Genomic DNA, 23,435 nt, shown 5'->3' on the forward strand with positions numbered 1-23,435 from the left:
CAAAAATGCATTATTAAGTACAAAATAAAACCGATTCTGCCCCAAATATCTACATAAACAAAACCTCTTGCTAGAACGGGGAATATAATTTGGATCATTTGTTTCTGCACCATTCCTGGAGGCTGCACGGAATAGACGGAGTAGACGTGTACAGCTCGCAATTTACTTCCAAAATACCCCCTTAGGAAAAGATCCTCTGAAAGATTTCCTAAATGCTCGTTTGTACACTATGTGTTTTAATTAACGTACAGAATAGAAATTACCATTTAGATAAGATAATGCTCCCCAGCCACCCCACCCTTGTTTCCTGAAACTCTGCCAGGTTTATCAGCCCCTCATCCACTAATTTTTCCTAGCAATCCTCAGGCCCCGGTTAGCATTAATTCAGCTGCAGTTGGAGAGTTTCTCCAAGGCACTCTCTTCAATTCCAAAGTGCATGAACTGCTTAATTTGAGTGCTCTGTGATTCGAGTACTTTAAATAGAAAAAATACTGCAGGAAATTACAGACTTGCTTATGTGACTGCTCCAATAGTCGCACAGACAAGTGAGCTGCACGCTCCAGCCAACAGTAAGGAATGCAAGGAAACCCCAGAAACCCTTCATCTCCTGGCAGAAATTTCAGAGTTCACGTGCAGAAGTTGTAGAACTCACAATGGAGGGTGTCACAGGGAGAGCTGACCCGAACCCTACTCAGCAGCCAGGCCTGCAGAGAGGAGTCATGCAGATGATCAAGAGATAAAAAGATGCTGTCTGGCCATGGACATACTAATGGGATTTACAACCACCTTACTCAGACAATCATCTTCTCTCCAGCTCCTTTTTCCTTTGGTGAAGTGTCAAATGTCTGTGTATCCTCTTTAACATCCCATACTTTTAGTCTCCTATGAAGAAAGCCCAATGTAGTAAACATCCAACACCAATAACATATAATAAATTTCTTACCATACAAGTATTCATTCAGGCCTCCCAAACTCAGCGTTCAAAACAGAAAGGCAGATATTTCATTTTGCAGAGTGTTTCTTGACTATGATGGGAATTTCTCTTGATATAAATAAAGATGGGCTCAGGGATTCTGTGGCTCTTGCCACACTTGATGGGCTCAAAGTCTCCCTTTAAGCCCAGGGCACTGGTACTCACCCAAAGCAACTGAAAAGGCTGCTGTGCAAACTCATTAGATAATGCCTGCAAGGACTTCGAAGATACATGATAACTGTTCAGAGTTATTAGCACAATCCAAGTACAGTTTATCAATCGTGAAAATATTACACAGATTTTAAAGACTACACCTATTACAAGTGTAGTACATACATAAATATGTTACATTTAGATATTATACATTTTATGGTAAACAACTGTCACCATGATTTTCTGCAGAGTGCCCTGTACATCTGAAATATGGACTGAATAAACTTACGTATCATATACTGTACTTCTATTATAGTGACCACATTATGACTTCCTAAGAAATTCAAGTTTTCCTTGATAGCAGAAATTGATGCAAAATTTCAACTTCAATGAAGGAAACTATAAACTATGATACCAACATGCACAATGGGCAGAGGCAAGTGGAATAAACACCCGAATAAAGAACTAAGTAGAAGAACAAGCCTTCTGCTTTAAACAGATACCTTTACCTCTGAGAAAATTCTAACTTTTACAGCAGGCACTCAAAAATTCTTTTTCATTTCACTTTTATAGCATTTCTGCTAATTAAATAGCAAACTAATTTCACCCTATGCAGACAACTAACAGTTCACGTTTTCTTTACAAATAAGGAACCCAAATAAAAGTCATAAGGGTGGAAAATCTACCTACAAAGAACGAAACTTAAATCCACTCAAAAGGTAAATTACTTAACATGGCAAGATATAACCAGATTTATAGTAACCTACTAAATTTAGATTTCTCAGTTCATGTAGTGATTAAAGGAGGAGACTAATGTAAAAAATATATATGTGACATGATTATACAGTAGAAAGAACTGCATTCTGAAGTATACAAAACAGGAGAGATTAAATTTGCATTGAAAGATTTGATTATTTTTTTTTAGACCTGTCATCTACTTACAGTAGACAAATCACTACCAATAGCTAATTAACCTCACTGACAGGCAGCTCTGTAAGGAGAATATATTACTGCACAACAGCAGTTTGACATGTTTCAGCAAGTGCAGAAGAAATATGACTTGTGAAACCACCACCACCACCACACAGCAGTGCAGTGAAAGCTGGGACAAATCTTTGTGTTGGTCTAACAAGAAGAGCATGTTGAAATCTTCCCCCACTTCACAATTTGTCCTGAATTCGTTAGTATTAGCTAAATCATGAGTCATTTTGTAAACTTAGTGCTCTGCATTGAACTGTTCATTTTCAGCTCACAGAATCCAAGCAAAGAATGTACATTAAAATCTGAGACAGGTGAGTTAGACACAACTGGACATTTCTAAAAACGTCTTTAGTCCTAACCACAACTCATCCCACCTAGTCCTCAGCACCATGTTTCTCCTTCCATGAAGCTGAAAGTTCTTTTTCAAATTGCTTAAAACTGAGTCTCTTTGAGAGGTCATCTGGCTCTACCCTTTGTGGGGCACTCCTAACACTGGGGACCTCACTGGCCTCCAACAGGGCTGACCACAGCTCCCAGCCATGCCATCTGAAACCATCAGCCTTCTGCCCAGGGAAACTCTGCTCTTGAACTACTGAGAGGATGAGAAAACTCCAATATGGAGAGCTACATTACTTTAGGATCTGTTTTCACACAAAAGACCCGCTCTAAGGTACATTTTTGGCTTATTATCATTTTAAACCAATCTTCAGCATAAAAGATTATTACTGAAGCACTCTAAGTACTGCCACAATGCCAACATTTCTTCAGATAAATAAGAAGAGATGCTTTTAGTTAGGCTGATAGTTCACTACCACCACCTTAGGCCACCATACAGCATCTGTGGATTGCTGAAGAGTTGTTCAGCAGACCTGTAAACTTGCACATTTCATTTGGGCTTTTTACATTTCATTTTTCTCCACTTTAAAAATAAATCTTTAAGTTCTGTTCTTGCAGTTAGCCACAGAGAAGTGAAGTATCAGTCAAAAATTCAGCAATGCTTGTTCTGGAAGTTTTGCTCACTGTCCTCTGAAGAGCAGGCGCTAAGGGCTACCTGGAAGAGCTTAACGAGCCAGTCTTTGGGAAACTCCTCAGGTGAAAGGCAGAGGGGGCATCTCTAAAGACAGCTGGCAATTCATAAAACATTTACAACACGAATCTCCATACCACTGACCTATTTGCACCTGCAGCTCTGGTTAAGACCATAACTGCTGCTCTTGGCAAAGCAATTTCAGAAGAATTCATTGCAGAAATCTGCCAGGTCTTGTTCTTTAGAAGTCATTGGAGCTTTGCTAATCCAGGGTGACTGAACAGAAAAGCCACGGAGCCATGACCTTGCAATACTGCCTAGTCACTGGATTTTGCTCCCATCAAGTTCTGCCCCTTGCCATTTCTGCCTTCAAGCACAAAGCAGTTCATCAGATTGTACTGAGAAGCCAAGGGCTTACTGGGTGCCTTAAGCATCAATTTGAGCAGACAGTACCAAGCTGCTTCTCTTGTCTTCTGGTATGAAACCACACTCTGAACACCCATGTGCACACAGGGTACCCTGTTGGGATTAATTCTGGTCAAACCATTGAAATCAAGTATCAGCATTGTTCTCCTGAACCACTGCTGTTCTCCAGACACATCAAACCCCTGCTCAGACACCAAGTCATGCATTTCAGGCCTTGTGTTCTTACACCTACTATGGGAGGCTTCCTTTCCAGGTAAAGAGTAGGAACAGCTGTATCTGTGAGAGATACTGTACCCTATTAAAAGAAGCAGGCAAGTTACCAACTTAGAAAAGGAAGGAAGGGAGATGAACCAAATTTATAGCACGAAAAGGGTTACTTCCCTGTATGACTACAGATTTATTTGTACATGCTCAATAAATTTGATCACATACATTTACATTTAAACAAATTTGTTTAAATATACACACAGATACAGACATTTGTTCACGTGGCTGATCAGGCTGTCTGGCCTTAGTTATTTTATCTTTGCCTCCCAAGAGAAACAATTTGCTCTTCTTGTTTCAGGAGAAACAACTTATTTGTTAGTATCAGAAACCCGAATGATGGAACTCAACATGTGTTTCACAAAGCAGCATATCCTATTATGAAGAAAAACAACAAGTGCATTCATATAAAACAAAGAAGCTCTGTTTAAAAGCTTCAGCGCAGCGATGTACTGTAGAAATATGAAATTAAGAAATGCAGTAAGTGTTCTTAGCATCTATATTACAATTGTGCATATGGACAGAATTCAGGAGTGGACTTTCCCACTGTTCTATGAACAACTTTAATTTCAATTTCACCATATCCTTCTGCATTAGAGAGCAGCGTGATGGACCAGACATAGAAATAAACATTGTCAGAGAGGAAGTGAACTTACTAGCTTTATTTTATGCAGTTGCAACCACTGAGAGACTTTGACCTTTAAAAAGAACTAAAACTTTGAGGAAAAAAAAAGCACATAAAAGGAATCTTATAATGGTATTTCCAAATTGACGGAAGCTGTCCCAAGATAGCTCGAATACAACATCATATTTTCTTTGCTAATTTGTGGTCAGTATTAAAAGCATTAACAAGAGGATCAATTATTTAAAAGCTTAAAAGTCTTAAGAATTTCTGCCAAAGATCACAAAAAGGGGAATTTATCTCCTGCTGATTTAGGAGGACTGTTTAAAGAATGCATCCTTCAGGATGCAAATGCAACTTTCCTTTCTTTTAAACGAGAGAGGAATGAGAGGAAAAAGTGTTGTACTTACTGGAGGCTCATCTTCCCAGGATAGCTTCAAGGATTACTTGCCCCAAAAGGAGTCCCAGATTCAGTTTTTGGGTTTCTGAACATGCTTTACTTCTAATGATAAAGGGAAACCTCCCCCTTCCTTCCCTCTTGAAGCCCCAATTCAGTTTCAAGTCTGCTATAAACTGCAGCAAAATAAAGCAATGTGTGAAAACGAACTTCAGTGACCCCAGAGCTCTGCATACTGTCAAGTGTACAACTGAAGAATTTCTTGTGGTTAAGTTTTATTCCAGTATCTTAAACCAACTGTTTTTTCCACATTCAGCTTAAATAACACACAGCATGAAGTGTGCATACTGCTTACCACCTTTACACTTTAAGATACTCTGTAGTGTTCAAGTGACACTAGGCTCACTTAGCAATATGCCTTTTCCACTAATTTACCATTTCTTGTTGATGCTTAAGAAATGCCTTTTATGGAACCAAAAACCTACCAACCTTTAACCAGCACTATCACAATCAGCTCGGACCAGCAGGCAGAAATTCTATGCATGTTGGAGAGGAACACTTATTGCCAGTGTTAACCACAGACACCGCAAAGACAAAAAACACAAGACATAAACATCGCTCAGATTTGACCACCGTCGCTGCTTCTCCCATAACTCTGTTCTTCGGTTTACCGGCTGGGAGTCTGCTGAGGGCTGTCTAACTGCCCACGACAGAAGAAAGTCCAAGCATAAGAGCTTATTAAGAACTCCCAGAGTTCTCCTTTTAATTCTCTCAGTGTAGCTATGTCTCAAGGAACCTGACGCGCTGTCAAGGAATAGCCCAACTTGACAACAGCTTTCCTTGTTCATTGCAAACTACACACCACCAGAACTGCTCAGTGACACAATTGCAAAGCTGTTCTTATTTTAGTCATCTCCACGTAAGGCACAGACGTATGCCTCTCTCGTGGCTGTACTTTTGAGCAGAATCTACAGTTATGAAAGCCAAGATTACTTCTAATACAAGCCACCTTCACAGCGAAGGAATGCCAAACAGTAGCAGGCTCTCAGCACGGAGCATATGCTCCAGCTCATCAGCCCAAAGATCCTGATGGCAACAATCACAGTGATTTTACAGTTCTGGAAATCTTTACATACTGTACTGTGTCCTGTGTTACTGCATGCATGCTACTGCTCGTTTCTAACCACGGCCTGCTCAGAGCACTGCTGCTCTAATAACACCACTAGGCCACATCCCTGATGCGGGCTGCTGACCCCTCCTGCTCCAACCCAGCCCAGCTGGAGATGGGCCGGTCCCACGGACAAGACAAGTTTGACACAAGCTGCTGGCAGACTTCTCTGCGGGGACCATGGCCAGCACTTCTCAATTACCAGCAGTCCCTGGGAGATGCTCACTGTGCCCCAGGCATGCAGAAATGGCTTGAGTAGGGAGCTGGGAGCAGGGCCTAGAGGGAAACGAGGAACACTGGGGTATACAGGCTGGCAAGGAGCACTGAGCAGGAGCTTGCTAAGATCAGCTCAGTCATTTAGCAGTGTCCCTGGAGCACAGCTACCTGCAGATGAGCTTGGCACTGACCTGTGCAAGGAGCAATCCCTCCTGACTCACCCTCTAGGCTCTGAGAAGCCTCCCTCTCCTACCCTACACTATTAACTGGGGCAGCCATGCCAGGCCACAGGGACTTGCAGAAACAGTCATTCCTCCCTCCCGCGTGTACTTCCAAGTGCCATTTTACTGCTGCTGCTCATGCTGGAGGCAGGGCAGCTGTACCTCTGTGCCCATGCATGGCAGCATGACTGGCCTGCAGCAGGCACCCACACCCTCCAGTTGTCACGGAAAGTAAACAAAGGCAGTAAACTCTGTCCCGAGTCACCCAGGAGCAAGAACTTCAAAGTCGCTGCGAGGGACTGTTGCAAAATACACAAACTTATCTGCACAGATAGCAGAAATGTCTGTGCAGATCTAAAAGGCAAGTCACTGAGTTTCAACAGAGTAGGGCTTAAGCTTATCTTAAACGTGAGCTAACATGAACAAGACCTGTCTGCTGCACTTCAGCCTTATTCCCCTTCAACTTCAAAGCCAAAGGTGGCTCAGGAGTCCTGCACCTGGGAAACACGAGCAGGCAGCTGCCACATTTCCCCCCATTACACACATTAACACAGCCACACTTTGGGCACTTACTAAATCACAGTTTTGGCCACTGTCTTACACACTTCAGCAGAAAAATAAGAAGACAATTGATGTGCTATACACTTAATACATAGCACCCTGTTTACGAGTATACCACACAGAACGCAAACAAAAATGTCATGCCAAAGTGACTGTTTCTGTTAGGATCACTTCAAAATGCTGTCTGTGGCTGGTACCATCTATTGAATGCACACAGTGTTTCCAAACCCGCACACAAACACGAGTCCCTGCCAGCACCCTCAGGACTCCAAGCAGCCCAGCCAGGGCTTTACCCACTTTCTCAAACAAAGGCGAGCTCTGCTGTTCAAATTACTCCCTTTGGGACGTGCTGTACAACCCCTCTGACTTCATTTTACTTCTTTGGTAATACCACTGCAAACACACTGAATGCTAATAATAAATAAATTATTCAAATATTCCATCTCCACGGAGGCAGCATGTGAATCATCTTCCTGATAGGGAACTCCTGAAGAAGCTGTCAGGTCCCCTTCACTTGGCAGGGGGGAAGCTGATTTAAATAATTATGCACTGCGAATTAAAACTGATTTACTGTAACAAGATAGTAGCTTTGCTGTTAATTCAATGGGCTGACCAAAGCCAAGATATCAGCAAATGGAGAGCATTCACAGATAGCACAGTTGAAAGAAGGGTGGGGACAGGTGCTCAGAGAAGAAAAACATGAAGAGAAAACATGGTGAAGTCACCAAGTTTGGGACCCTTCCAAAGGCAGAACACTGCTGAACTCAGCTGGACACTCAAAACACCAGAGCTCCACAAAACAGTCATTTATGGAGTTAACAGTCAATCTCCATGCATATCTGTAAAAGTAAGGGGCCCAATGGAACTTCAAGAGGAAAAAGCCACTGCAAAAGCTAATGGTTATGTTCCCTGCTGCATAAAGTTATTCCATTAGCAAAGCATCAAAACAAGATACAGAGCCAGTGTCTGCCGACTGACAGCTCTGGGCATTGAGAAGCACTGTTATTACCACCCCACTCAGAAGTACTCAGATTGCTGGGAAATCCGAGACTCAAATGCATGTTAGAAAATGAACGTTCAGTTAGACTTGATCATAAGGATCTTGCCTAAGGTGAATTATAGATCAGAGCACCTGAATCTACCAATGGAATGCTCTGCTTCCCTTTTATAGTATTGTGGGCCTCTCTTCTCATGGTCATCATTACATTCATGTCCTACCAATATTAATGTATTTGTAATAAAAATGATACCTTGCCTTGTTTCTTTTCCTTTGCACATCTAGGTAGCATTTCTTTCCTCTAAGCCTGGATTTCTGTTCAGATGCAATAAGTTACATGCACATGACACTTACTTCTCTTGTCCTTCAGCTCTCCACAGCCCCTGCCCTCCCCACCTCAGCATCTGCAGCCCTGCGCCCGAGGACAGTCTGCACCTATCCCCACTGTCTCGGATTGCACTCGCCCTTCTCATGCAAGCAGGAAGAACAGGTGAATTTCCACCACTACAAAGAAGCCCATGTGGCATTTGCTGGTGGATGCTGAGCTACGCACTCCAATTTTTCATGGTATTAGAGAGAGAACACAGGTATCTTCTTACAGCCCTGCTGCCAGCTTCCATCTTAAACATACTGAGAGCAAGTCCCTCCAGGCCTCTCCCGAGAAAAGACTGAGTACCTGCTATTGGAATCACTTCTCCAGAGAAACTGGTCTTACTTCTGTCATGCATTTCCTGCTGTGTCACCACTAGCACAAAAAGCAGACTGAACACCTTGATTTATAAGAGCAGACAATTCTAATTTAGCCTTTATAAGGGAAACCAGGAACAGTTGCACCCTTCTCCCTCCTCCCACTGGCTTACTTCCACTTCAGTAAGTGCTTCTATTAATAGCCGATACTTGGAAACATGAAGTCCCAAATCTGCTCTCTTATTTCCCACAATGATTCACTCACTGGACGATGGATTAAATGGGAATTTGCTCATGTCAAGGATTCTCATGTTTACTAAAGAAAGAAAACATCTCTGTATGAATGTGCAATGTGTTCATGAATGAATGGGCACCCCAGCTCTTGCATGGGTCTTCTCAGAACCAGTCTGCACATGTTTTGAACAAATACACTTTCTAAATAACAGATATAGTTTTTTAGCTCTCTCACATGTATTTCCATGTTTTGGCTATCTCCTGAAAGTCTCATGTTATAGTCATATCAAACAGCAGTACATTAAAACCTGTGTATCTTTGACTGAGGCCAATCTTTTTCCCCCCCCTCCCCCCCCTTTTCTAATTAAAAAGGTTTCACTAAAGGCAAGCTCCCTGAAAGGGTGGCAGCTCAGTGAATGCAGCAATCCTGTGTGCAGATGCAAGCCAAGGTCTGCAAGAAACACTTCACATCTCTAGAACAGCATGAGTTTGATGTTGCATCCACAGGCAGCAGATTTAAATGGCACTGGTCATCAGCAAGTGGAGGAACTTGCTCACACAATAAGCAGACTGTATGGGGAGATCACGGCTGTGCCCCCAGCTGACCAGAACTGGTGAAGCACAGCAGGTTCCTCACTAACATGCAAAAGGACTTCTATATGGTAGGTGTGATGGAGCACTGGAACACCTTCTCTGGATCTCTTCTCTGGAGATATTCAGGACCCCACCTGGACACCTGCTTATGTGACCTATATTGTAGGGCACCTGCAAGCAGGGGGCTTGGACTTGATGGTCTCCTGAGGTCCCTTCCAACCCCTATGATCCTGTGAAGCAGTGCTCCCAGGTGGTAACCCAGTCACACTGAGGAGAGCCATCTCTGCACTCAGCCTCATGAGCAATAGGGCACGAATGACCCAAGGTCATTTCCTTCTGCTAGGAGATGAAGAATCACTCACCCTGCTGCCACAAAGATCTGCTTCTGGTGGGCTTTGGCCAGAAACCCAAGACCCAAGAAGTGCATTAAGCCTGGCAGGCATATGCTTGCCTTAAAGCACAGAGTGTTGTCAGTGTGCTGTCAGTGTGCTGACCAGCCATGGGGTTCCTGCATCTCCCGGGGCAGCTTCTGCATCTCTCACACTCCAGCTACAGTTCTCCGCAGAGTAGGAACTGCAGCCAAAAACCTCAGCTTTCAAAGCACAGCATCCTGTTTTCCTGACAGCTGTAAATATACCCAGAGGCACCATCTCTGGACACTTCCCTGAAACTCAGTACAGAAAACATTTGATACAAGAAGACACAGTAATACGTTGTGTTTAGTTTTAGTGTGAGAGCAAATGAAACAAAGAACAGTGAGTTCCAAGTATGATTTTCTTTATCAAAATGGAAGTTTTCTCTTCAAGAAACAAACAAAATCCCTCCACAGATCTTCATCTTCTTGCAGGTGGCACCTGCCTGGGAAGCCCTTCATAGACCAGATACATCTTTTTACAGGTGGCACTCCCACAGCCGAAATTTATGTATGACTGCTATTAAAGATTATGTTAAAGATGTCTTTTTAATTTATCCTGGGAGAACGTTAGATATACTGACAGCAAAATAGTTCTATAATTGCAATTGATTTGCATCCTCAAGGCGATATCCTAAGCTTAAAACTCAAAACCCATGCAAAGAAATAAAACAGAGCTTATCAGAACAGAATACATGAGTTTCAAGGCCTTCAAATTAATGAGAATACATCCACACCTATCTCACCCAGCACAAGTTTCTGAAGAGTTTAGTACACATCCACATTAAAGACTTCCTCGTGCTATGAATTTTATGAAATAAAAAGAGATACGTGAAAACAGATGAAAACAGGAAAAAACAGTGGGAACAAAAGCTATTGATAAAGAAGGTGAAAAGAAAAATAAGCTATGATTTGAAATAAACAGCACAACATGTACAATGAGTTACAGACTCCTATGTAGAAAAGGTAAAGCAGTAAGAGCAAAATGCTGTACTTCTTTGTCTTGGGAATCCTGAAGGCCAGAGTGCAGCAAGCTCCTTGGATGTATAAATCAGTTACGAGAGGAGGCATTAGAACCTGCTATGGCTGTTGTCCTACCTGTATTACATACTGCATGGGGTTTCATGAGAACACCAAAGAGCAAAATGATACAGGATACAATTCTCATCTAGTATAGGAGCTCAACATTTTAAATAGCACCAGTAACTTGCTCAATGGTAGATGTATCATTTGTTTGTTTTGATATGAAAGTTAATGCTCAGAACCACAGTAGCATGATCCTCATAAAGCAGACTGAGGTAGCCATCTCATACCTAATAAAATTACAGTCAAAATGAACACAGCATATATATTTTGGGAGATGTGTTCAAAATTATTCAGCGAAGCACAGGACAGAAAGGAACAGAGAACTAATCCCGCTCACATCAAAGACTTTACGGACACAGAATTGCCACAATGAATTTTAGCATATCTTTCTCCTCATTTGCTGTTTCGAGGTACACAGATATCTGGTTTCTCCTGATCCTTGGAGAAGCACGCTCAATCTTTCATAATAGTTGAGTTCACTTTGCCAAACAGGTCAAGTATACAACAAATGGAAACCAGGAGCACCTGCTAGTCTTCCTTGGCTAAAAAATACTACTTATGTTGCAGAAAAACAGTATTATCTTTAACAACTCAGCAGAAATGTGGTATGGCAAGCGCACATATTACATTTACTAACATTTCAGAATTCTTCAATATTAATACTAGTAACACTTGCTGAACTTTCTTTCCACAAGTAGTAAAATATGTATTGAGTAAAAATACAAAAAAACCATTTGTCACCCAAACTTTTGTCAATCAAACAGCAGTGATATAGCCTGAAACTGGTATGTAAGTCAGCATTTCATTCCTTCACTTGAATGAAGCTGGATATAAGCACATAAGAGTTCAAGTTGGCTGGCTTTCCCACTTGTAGCAGCAACTCAGGATGCCAACTCACTTACAGGTCTTGACATTAGTTGCTTGGAAAAGCAGTCACCTCTCTCTTTTTCACTATTTCTTTAATATGAGGATTTCTTTTCTTATTTTTTCCCTCTTATTTAAAAAGACATAGAAGAGTAGAAGAGAAGAAAAGAGAGTGGTGAACAGCATGCTTTTTTTTTTGGCAGAAGGTTTTGAGCAACAACTGAGGCAGTGAGGACGACAGAAATAGCTGTACTTAGCTCCTGGACATCTTGCATCATACGAAGAAGTAAAACACAGCCATACAAACTTGACAGAGCAGCTTACATTTTATGAATTGGAACCACAAAAACTGCATATGTGCAAGTAGACATTTAAAACAGCTAAACAGCCAAATGAAACCTATCTATTCACAATAGTTTCTTTTCTTTTCTTTAAAAAAGGAATCAATAACAAAATTCCAAGACTACAAAGATAGCAGATCTACCCTACTTAAATCAAATTCAAAGGCTGCCAAGCTCCACAATTTATACTGTTCAGAAATAATCCCAATGCCTTCGTGCATCTAAAATACATATGACCAAACCTCAGCATAAGCATTAGATAACAGATGCAAACTGATGCAAACTCCTAGATATGTGCAAGGAATCACTTGAAAAATATTCTTAGGTGAACCACAAATGCTGGACTAGTTCGGCATGCAGAAGGTGAGTAGCGCTGCCTGCCAGTTATTCACCTGTGGGCCTGGTTATGAGTAATGCTTTGATTTAGGTAACTTGATAAATGTTTGGAGGATATTACACAGCATTTTCTGCCAGAAAAAAAAGCCATAAAACCCTTGGCACCATGTGAATAAACAGAAAATTAAGACACTTCATGGACATCTGCTTGAAAAGACCATAAAACCTTCTTAGATGGCATAAGTTACTTCTGCACCATACACAAATGTGCAGAGTCTGGGGTAATAGCGTTCTTCACTTCCCTTAAGAATGACGGTAGTTCCACACGCTCAGCAGCAGAAATATAAACACACTTTGCAGTGAGTAATGATATTATCCATCTAAATAAGATATTCTACATTCCTCTGCAAAGGTAAGCACCCTTACACATGGTAGCTTTCAGGAGACAGATACTCTGTTACTGTTTATCCGCTAGAGCTCCGCTACCCATCTTTGGGCACCTTTAGATAAAGCACAATTTGGGGGTAAAAGAAAGGACATCTCACAAAGAACAGCCCTGCTTCATCCACACAGCTAAAAGCAGGGCTACTGGAACATTCCGTTCTGGGCATTCTTTATTCCACAAAGGTAAAAAAAAAACACCCCAAAACAGAAAACCTTTGCCATAATACACCATAAGCAAATTAATAATCTGAGGAAAGAAACAAAGCAGCAACTTTTATAGACTACACTCACTTTATGTAGTGAATCATCATTCTCAAGGCACCAGATGCACAGTAAAGGAAACAGATTAAAGGAAACAAAAACAGTTGGTTACTTGTTGCCCAGTGAATATTACAAAAGCTGTCCAGTTTGCAGGTACAGATATAGGTTACGTAGAACAGTTACTCCAAGATGTAGCATCCATCACCTACCTTGCAGAAGAGCTCCATTTCTCTTGAAAAAGGTGCTTCCTGGCCAAATGGGTGGACCTGATGTGCTAAAGGTAATAAGAAATAAGTGTGAAGAAAACCTCATTCACATTAAATAATTAAATGTTTCTATTTATATAAATTCCATTTTGTTTTTACAGCTAATGCAACTTCATGGCGTTTCTGCCTTCAAGCAAGAGACTAAAAATTCTCTTTAAAAATAGGTTAATTCCATTCAAGATGCATTCTCTTCATAAGAAGAACAACTCAGCACAGCACACACCCACACTTTCATTTAGATTAAGAAAGAAAAAGGATATTTGGAATAAATAATGATAAAAAACAAACTGAGTTCAAAATTTTTTCAATTTTTTTCCGAATTCTCAGTACAGCAAATTATATGCTTTTTCCCACACCACCCACTAAAATGCACTCTGAACTCAGGGTTCAGAGATCGGTCAGAGGCCCCGACCGGAGCCACACAGCCCACATCTCTGTGTTCCACATTCCCCAACCAGCCCTGATGCAGCCCAGCACCACCAGCAGCTCCAGCCATGTGCCTTCATGGCACGCCAGGCCCCATGGAAATAAAGTACCCACAGCTGAACACAAAACTTCCCAGACAGAAAAGGCTACCTGGCTCCTTCCCTAACCAAGCAGATCTGTCTGACAGCCCATCCTCCTCCTGCCAAGCTCAGCGCCCCAGGAAAGCCCCTGGCAACGCCTGTGAGAAATAGCTAAAATCATAGGAAAGGTGTTAGAACACTGCTGAGGCAGGTGGAAGGGACAGGCTTCCAGGGACCTCCCCTATGGTTGGGAAACAGGCTTCCAAATGAGCCCTCTAACCTTGAAGATAATCATACGCATTTTACTGCATGAAGTTTTTACTGAAGTTACTATCACTAAAGTACATGACCAGTACAGCAGTAATCGCCCTGCTCCCAAATTATAGCAGAAATTAAAAGCAAGGAACTAAATATCCCTCATTAAGATCAATGTAAGGCAACTCTGCCTCTGCAGGTAACCCCCCTTGCCCTTTGGAAAGCCCCACGTGCCGCTTCTGCTGCTACCTTTGTCCTTTGTCTACCACTCCAAGGCAACAAGGCAAGCAGATGCTGTCTGTTGCATTCACAGAATGAGCAAAGTTTTGCTAAAATGCCATATGCTGAAAAGAAACCCTCTATTTTTACAATCATTCTGCAGAGACTCTTGTGCTAACATATAAATCTTCAGCGCGTGGCTTATTTCAATAAAGTGTTAAAATACAGACCATAAAAGGATCCGTGGCAATTACAGGAGTAATAAAAGCCTGAACAAAAAGGGGACTTCAGAGACACAGAGAGAGAGACTGAAATGACCAAAAAGAAGTTAAGTAGGCCTACATTCAGAAGAGCTAGAGTGCACTGGGGCGTGCACTTGTCTGAATGCACACACTCACTTCACAGGGCTTAATATAACCGATTGTTTGCATTTCCTATAGTGAGCGCCAGCTCCTCAAGTGCAGCTCCTCAGCTCACACAAAGGTCAAGGGCTGCTGAGGGCGTTTGTGCTCCTGCAAACAGGCTCGATGCTTTCTACCACGGTGAGTCCGGGGCAATGTGTAGGGCAGGAGCCAACAGGCTGCGAGTGGGCAATGGTGGAGCAGCCCTCTGACTGCACCCTACATACTCCCCCTCCTGTACCCCCTTACTTCACCCGCTGCTGCCTCAGCAACGAGGCCTTGCAGCGCTGCGCCTCCATGCATCTTCAAATCCTAATGGTGCTGGTGGAGCTGAGAACAGGAGCAGTGACAAAAACCCAGGCTGCTACCTGGTTCTGGCTGGGAGTGGGTTAAAGAGGAGAAGGATAACCATATATTTGAATAGACAAAATGTTTCCACCGAAGAAACAAAGCAATAGTGATTTATCTTATTTTCCAACTTGGAAGGCCCAAGGCTCTTGTAAAAAAAACAAACCTCTGATTCAGCACAAACCCGCAAGCTGAGAAAATTAACTGTGCCTTCCCGGGGAAGGAAGCTGAAGAATTCAAGCATGTAAATAATGTAGGCAGTGACTGGTCGGGCCTTTCAAACAACCAACTCCTGTGGTTGTGGGGCTTTGCTGGAGATCGGCTGCACCGGATCAATGTTGGAGAAATCATCTTCCATTCGCAAACTTTTGCCTATAAAGTCTCAGATGGCATTAATTATTAAAACGTATTTCGAGTAGAGAAATGAGAGTTAAGCTGTCTCTCACTTTAAAGTGTTCAGAAGCTGCTTCTCCCTGTTCCAGATCAAGAAACCATTTTAAAACTTCATTCTTCTAAAGACCGTCTACAATAAAAAAAACAAAACACTGGGTCCATCCCAGGCAGTTTTCCAAATGAACTGTTCCTTCAGTTTAGTCTGTAAGAGACTGGAGAATCATGACCGCTTCTGCTATAACATAAAAATATGAAACCTGCTTTATGAAGTGCCATTTGTAATCAATACGTGCTGTAAGATTAATGCTTATGCAGTTGGCATTACTAACAGCGGAGTTTTTCTCCAACCTGATGAAATAAACACACTGACTGAAGTCAAATTGCATTTCTAATCCATCCCCACAACACTAAGTGAAAAAAGGCAGCTACTGGTTTGAACTGTGTTGCTGCAGGAAGACCTGCGACTCGCAAGGGTTTGGACTGACTTAACCTCCCTGCAGCAGACAAGCACAGTGTACTTTTCTGGGGCTTGGATCAATAGCAAAGAGCTGAAATTGCAAACAAATATCTTGAAAGAACACTAATTAGCATAGTTTGTGGATCAGAGGGTATATGAAAACCTATACAGCTACCTGTCAAAGACCATTGGTTTGATTTGAAGAAAACATGGTCACTTGAAACATACCCTCAGTCAAAGGAATCCCCCAGAGAGCAGCAGCATTTGTTGCAGAGGCACCAATTTGCTGTAAATGCCTACAGTGACAAGTGGGCCTGGATTTCCGTTGGAGGCAGCTCTTCCTCTGGAGACTCAACCAGCAGGAGCCCTCAGTGCTGCAGGGCCCAGCATGGGAAGCTGCCTCAGCCAGGAGGGCAGCAGGGATGCTGTGAGGGAAAGCTTTTCCATCAGGAAATGCTGCTTTGCTGAAACCTGAAACAATCCAGGATCTGGGCACAGCTTTGCTAGAAGCTGCCTGGCCACTGCTGCGCACACAGAAGTCACCCCATGCACGAGCCCCTTACTTGTGCTACCAAACACAGGCACATATTTATGAGATCATTCAAAGGCGTGCAAGATTCAAGGGACTTAAAAAAGGAAATGTACACCCTTTGTCTTCTGGAATTCATATTAGAGCAGGGGGACAGCAGTTCCTAAAGCTAAGCACTAAAACAAAAAATAAAGCCAGGGTATGAATTCTCTTTCACAGCTGCAGCATTTTACAGCTGTGCCAAAATCCCTCACAGGTCTCTTTGTCAGAAAGGCCTGATTAATAGACTTTAAAACCCCAAACAACTGAAAACTCAAACTCAGTTCTATGGGACTGTGCACCACAATATGATGAAAACACAGAGGCAGCAAATGGAGAGCAGTGCATGTGCTCCTGGACTGCCCAGAGTGCAATAGAAGGCAGAGGGAGAGCACAGAAGGAGTAACCAAACAGTGTGCCCAGAGAATGCCCTGCAAAGACGATGAATGACTGAAGCACTTCCACATCCAGGCCAAGGCAGAAGCTTTGTGAAAAGCTGTGGCATGAAGAAATGCAACTCTCCCACTCCTGACCAGTACAGTGACACCTGAGGAGACACAGGAGAACATCAGCTCATGGCTACCCCTTGCCCAGGGCTGACAGCACCTTCAGCGCAGCAGTGGAACTGAATCTGCCAGGAGTGAAGTCATCGTTACAGGGCCTTCATCACCAACCCATCCCACAGCTCAATTCCTCACTGCAGATTCACCTGCACTTCTGACAACCAGCAAACTGAAGATGTCCAAGGAGGGCAAGAAACCAAGAAAGAATGAGCTGCCTTATCAAAGCAACCAGCAGAGCCTCTTGTGGGCTGGGAAACCCACTTACAAAAGCTTCTGAAAAGCAAGAAAAAACACAATCATTCTTACGTTCAAAATAGCAATAGGTGTTCTTGTCTGTCTGGAGCCCATGAAACCTTGCATCATTGGCAGCAAAGAACATTGCTCTTGGAATGCGTGTTCATCTCCAGAAGTGAGCTGGATTCAGCCTGCAGCCAGAAGGAGCTGATGGACTCCCAACCAAGCCACAAGGCTCTGATTTGTACCACTTCTCAAGAAGTCAGCTTTGGATGAGGAACTAACTGAAACGTTGGAAGAATGTTTTCCTGGGAATACAGCATCCTTCAGTGCTTCAAGGTGAGCAGCACTTCTTCAGGCCAGACAGTGTGGGCTCTCCAGTGGTCAATGGGAAAGCAAAGAGGTGAAGCCCTCATGCTGCTTGGCTGCCTCGCCTCCAGTGCTCCTCAGTACCTCAGTCCCTGCACTACTGCCAAATCACACTCAGCACTCTGCCCTGCCTGGATGTCCATGAAGGTCTGCGTCATCCAGGAGCTGGTACCCACCCAGTGCTGCAGGGAGGCCTCAGTGCTGTGCATCTGGCTGTGCTGCAGCTACACTGAAGCATTTGCCACTCACATTACCAATCTCGAGCTATAGGAAAGCATTTATATAGAGCTGCACCTCTAACACTGCGTTTTGTTAACAAGGAAAAAGCCCGCACAATCCCTGCCAGCAGCTCGCTGGCAGTTAATATCACAATTAGCTATCGCCTGGCAACAGTCAAGCAAGCTTCCTCTCAAATCAAAGGGGAAAAAAACTCTGCCAAACCGGGCTAATGACAATACATAAAAAATAACTGGAAGGGACGTATTAAGGTATTTCCTGATTTTAATGAAATCTGACTACTTCAGAGATCTTAAAAATACAAACCCATTACTCTGTCCTCTCAGATTTTCCGTAACTGACACTACATTATTCTTAAGAAGATTTATGAATTCACAATACTAGTTTTTAATTTATGAAGACTGATCTAATATTCTGGTAATGCTTCTCTTCCCTCTGCACTTCAGGCTCTTGTTGTCTCTCGGTATCTCTCAGTCACTGCGGCAGGCGGCACCGAGACTTTCAGCTCCTGGATGGAACCTCTCCTGGTCCCCCCAGGGTGCCTAACACATTTGTGAGTGAATAATAAAGATTCTGATCTCTGGCGCACTCTAAATGAGTTTTCTATATGTCAGGATTGCCAGAGGGATTACATCTAAATTTTTATTAAAGACAAAAGAAAAGTTGCACAGGAAAGCTATTCACAAATGAAACACCTGAAAATAAAATTTAATGGTACTTTGTGAAGGATAAAGTGGAAAGTTGGCCAGATCTTTGCATTCCTCAAATAGCCAAAGCCTTTCTCCTGCCACTGTCTCCACTAAAAATAAGTAATTAAGCAACAAGTGGAAAAGGAAAAAAAAAAACAGGAATTAAAAAAAAAAATCTCATACTTTTTAGATGTGACACAAAAAGGGTGATGCCCGCTCTCAAGAAAAACTGGCCATTTGTTCTTTGGAGTCCATCAATGACTCAGCTGTAGGGCTTAAGGGACCATTCTCACTGCTGAAGTGTTACACGAACCTTCTCATCCCCTGGTGAGACTCTGTAGCCTTCAGCAAGAATTTCAGTCTTTCCAAAGAGCTGACTATGTATTTGGGACACAACAATAGCAGAACTTCTCTTTAAAGAAATTACAAAATAATCCTTATTTTTATAGAGTTGTTTCAAGCATGTGGCTATTTGAAGTATGACACAGAGAGACAGATACAATTTGCCACTAATAATCTATGCTTAAGTATTTCAATACATTTACTGTGAGCACATTGTAATTCTAGGCTGAATGCTAAAGCAGGAAAAAGTCCAGATATATTTAGAAATTCATTGGGAAACAACCATCCCACATTACTTTCAATTAAAACAGATTTGTCTCCAGCGGGAATCAGGAGATGCCAACTACTGGCCTCAAAATCTCATCCTGCCACTACCTCTGCAGCACGCTGTGACTCCAGGCAAGTCACTTCTTTATTCCCCAGTTTTATTTTTCTTCTTTTGGGAAGAGCAGAAATACATCCTCACCAACACAGCCTGCATACCTCTGGGAAGAACAAAGAACTGTTAAGTAACAAGACATTCAATGAGGAAAAAGTCTTTTAAAGTACATGCAGCTAAAGAAGGAACAAGACAGCACATTTCTACTAGAGGACTGGTTGTTATTTTCCCCTGCTTTCCACATTTTCAAGTAAGGAAAAACACTGCAGGTCACTACACATACTGTAGGGCTGTCTTTCTCCTTAATCCACAGCTGTTATTACCTGGCTCTGAGGCTATTTATCACTAGATGAAATCCCAATGGTAGTTGGCTGGGAAACCTAAAAGCAACACACAGCTGCCCATGTGCTACGCAGCACAGCTCATGCAGGCACAGCAGGTCGGTCCCCTGAAGGCCAGGTGTGAACAGCTGGCAATATTGGGCCTGCTGTGGGCCTGGCATCCTTTGGACTGAGGCTGCATCAAACACTGACCTGGTCAGTGGGGAGAAGTCTGGCTCTCTTCTACCCTACAGAACCAGAAAGAGAACACTCTGGTATTCTGATTACAAGCTTTGTCTGATGCAAAACAAGTGAGAGGAAGAAGACCTTAACTTGCAATTTGATATGAAGTGTCCATTCAGAGTTAATGCTAAAAAATCAAACAAGGCTTTGGAGAACTTTGATGCACTGGAGCAGCTGAGCCACCAGCTAGGCACACCAAATACAAGCACTCTCCCAGTCTGAAACCCATCAAAATTCAATACAGCCTAAGATGGCTCAATTTACTTCTGTTACTCTGGTGTTCTATTTATTACAGCTGCAGAATTCCAGCAGCTCTGCTGGCACACCTGCCTGGATTTCACAGTTCTTCCTGTGTCAGGCCCCCACTTATATTTCAACCTATGGCCCATCCATCAGTCAGACTTGAGATAAACAATAGACACATCTCTGCTAAGCACAGCTTGTCATCCATCGGCCACATCATGTGTCTTGTTAAACACAATGATGTACCTTGAACACACACAAAGTTATAGACATGGACACAGCAGAGCAAATCTGATCCCCAACAAAACAGGAATAGATGGCAAAAAGGAAGAGGAGGCCTTCAAGTTCCCCACACAAAATGCTTCATGCCACTTGCTGAAATTCTTATTTATTTGCCGTGATATGACTCCTCATTCCATCAATTTAAGTACCAGCAAAACTCAAAACCAAGCATGACCTGCAGGCTGCTGCCAATATGAACTCCCCTCTATCACTTTCTCAAAGCCAAGGCGCTTACCAGCAGAAATTTTCCATACTTGGTCTTTCTCATTAATCTTGAATGAATGTGGTTCAGACGATTCAGAACTAATCTGGCTTCTGGAATTACAGAAGCAGAGGACAAAACGAATGTTTAACCTCTCCCCTGGAACACTTAACCTCTCCCAGATGCTGAGGGTATTTTTCCCAGGGAAGCTTAATGTGCTCAGAGGCTCCGCAGCACGGCACGCTCCTCTGCAGCAGTGATGTGTGGCACTGGGCTGTGCAACACACTGCTCGATGCACGTATCAAAAAGTTGGGCAAACATGGAAAAAGTGATGATAATATTAATAATAAAGAGTGGTTGAGCACTCACATGTTTGGAGAGCCTGCAGTTTCTGATCGTGCTTCATGTGTATTGGTTACAAGAGCCCTGCATTCAGTGGTCACAGACTTCTGCCCCTAGAAGATGACTGCCCGAGGATCACACTGCATGATGTGAGAAGTGCTCAGAAGTTGAAGGATACGCAGTTTGTGGGTGCTTCTATCATCAGCACACAAGTATAATGTATAAACTTCAAGTTATCCTTAGATACACTGTTGTAGAAAGGAACCGCTAAGGCATAAAAAATAAGTATCAAAATTTATCTGGTTTCACTCATTCACATTCCTGTGATCATTCAGTTTGAAGATCCCCTAGGGGTCAGTAGGCCAGGTCAGAGCAGGGACATCCACCTCCCAGCCCCTGCTGACCCCTGCCTGGGACCTGCATAGGACCTGTGCTTCCAAGGTCTCCATGTCCTACCCTGCTCCATCCTCCAAACCAACTGCACTCTACTTACTTCCACAGCAGCAACAACCACAGCATCCAACCCCCAGTATTTTCTGCTGAAGATTTTCAAAGCAGTGCTATTAAATACTGCATTTCACACATTCTGCAAATCTAACAGTAAACAAATACTCAGAGGACTTCATTTTTATTCATTTTTAAATTATCTTCAGCCACTTTCATCTTGGCAAAAAATAAACCTCCCACCTGCAATGGGAAATAGCATTCAGTGTGCATCTTTATCCCTAATTCTTAACTCTCAGAACAGCTGTTCAGCCTGTTGAGAATATCAACACTATATTTAACAACTTTGTGATAATTTTCTCAAGTTATAGTTTTACCTGCACGAATGAAGAAACTGACCAAGGAAAAGCTGGCCTTGCCATAATTTATAGCAACAACTCACACATCTACTTTTAAGCCAGCAGATTAACAGATGAAGTTGCATCTTTACCAAGACTATTTTTCCAGAAGTTGTCTAATAGCATTACTGTTGGAACAGATCTCAGCTTCCTCAGTGGAATCTGGTGATCCGGTCAGTGCTTTCCTCCATTGGCTGCTGCTTCTCATCTGTTCATATAGAAATTGAAAGTGACCCAGTAAGGTACAGCTTCAACAGCCTGTTCTTCACTATGGGATTTGCGGGAGACAAAGCAGCAGCAGAGCAACAAGGGCTGCAGGAGGAAATGTGTAGGAAACATGCACCTTTTTCTACAGCTCTCTGCTGATGTAACAGCAGAAAAGGAGATCAAAACTCTCTCCTTGATGAGCCAAGATGCTCTGGAAGGTCTACCTGATTGTGGACAGTCTCAAAAAGGGGGTATTTCATCACTGAGAAGCAACATCTCTGTGGGCACCAAAAGAAGCTCTTAAGGATGGCCAAGGTTATTGTCAGCTACTGTGCAATTCCCCTTCCAGTTGATTCAGTATCTACCACATGGTTGCGAAAAAAAAACCTCATTAGTATTAACTAGCAAAAATATGTTCATGAGTGTATCTGCACTCTCACTCTCTGTCTGTAATTAATCCCTGGAGTAAAGCTGTTCCTCAGATCACCTCAAATATAGAAAATCAATGAGTTAGATTACAGGAAACAATTAATTATGGTTCACTGGTGTTTAGAAAGTGACACTGACACCCTGACATCTCCAGATAGCATTCGTGCCCTCTAAAGCAGCAAATCACACAAAGTAACAAACTCTTCAGATACCAGATGACCTCAAGCTCACTCATTCTAGTGAAATGACCCTAATCAGTCATAAATGAATGGGACATAACCTTTTAAACATTAAAGACGCAATTAATTTACAGAGCATCCATTCACTACAACCAATTAAGCAAAAATATTTTCTTCACATGTTAATGGAACTTCTGACAAACCAGGGGGGACAAAATGGAATAAGCTGCTCTGCCACATGCCATTCCATCTAATTCTCATGCTAGAGACTTCATTGATAATCAGATCTCTTCTATACATAGCATATTGCTGAATTTTCCAGCCAACACAGAAACAGCTGTAAGCAAACACGCATGGACTGGGAAGCAGCAAATCCGTTCCCCTGCAGCCCTGACCCTGCAGCTGTCTGCCATGAGATGCAGCCAGCAGCGTTGCGGCTCTCAGCTCAGCCGCAGCACACTGAGCTATCAGATCCTGCTGGGAAATCCCTGAGCCTTGATTTTATGTCACAGAGAAACGAGAAGCAATGTAGGGTGTGAGCAGAAACTGCTGTCATCTCAGTGGACCCTTCGCCCTTCTGCTTTCCTACTTCTACAAAGAGGACTTGCCACTCTCGTCATTGCTAACCTCTGCCTTAACCTCTCCTCACCCAAA

General features: G+C 42.7%; 1 protein-coding gene across 27 annotated transcripts in view; it reads right to left on the bottom strand.

Annotated features, from left to right (window-relative positions):
• The window catches only part of FOXN3 (forkhead box N3), a 182,734-nt gene that overhangs the window by 53,516 nt on the left and 105,783 nt on the right, over nucleotides 1-23,435 (bottom strand). For 26 of the 27 annotated variants that reach the window (XR_014946755.1, XR_014946756.1, XR_014946757.1 and 23 more), the window contains one exon: nucleotides 13,475-13,539. Coding sequence is in view for 24 of the 27 variants with exons in the window: in XM_085549342.1 (XP_085405468.1) it covers nucleotides 13,475-13,539 (65 nt within the window). In the remaining 3 variants the exon portion in view is untranslated. Of the gene's footprint in view, nucleotides 1-13,474; nucleotides 13,540-19,447; nucleotides 19,598-23,435 lie in introns of those variants that run through there. The other variant, XM_085549340.1, reaches the window with a different exon arrangement.

The sequence above is a fragment of the Coturnix japonica genome, chromosome 5 (genome assembly GCF_054131305.1).
Source record: "Coturnix japonica strain WE chromosome 5, WE-NBRP24, whole genome shotgun sequence".
NCBI classification, from domain to species: Eukaryota; Metazoa; Chordata; class Aves; order Galliformes; family Phasianidae; genus Coturnix; species Coturnix japonica.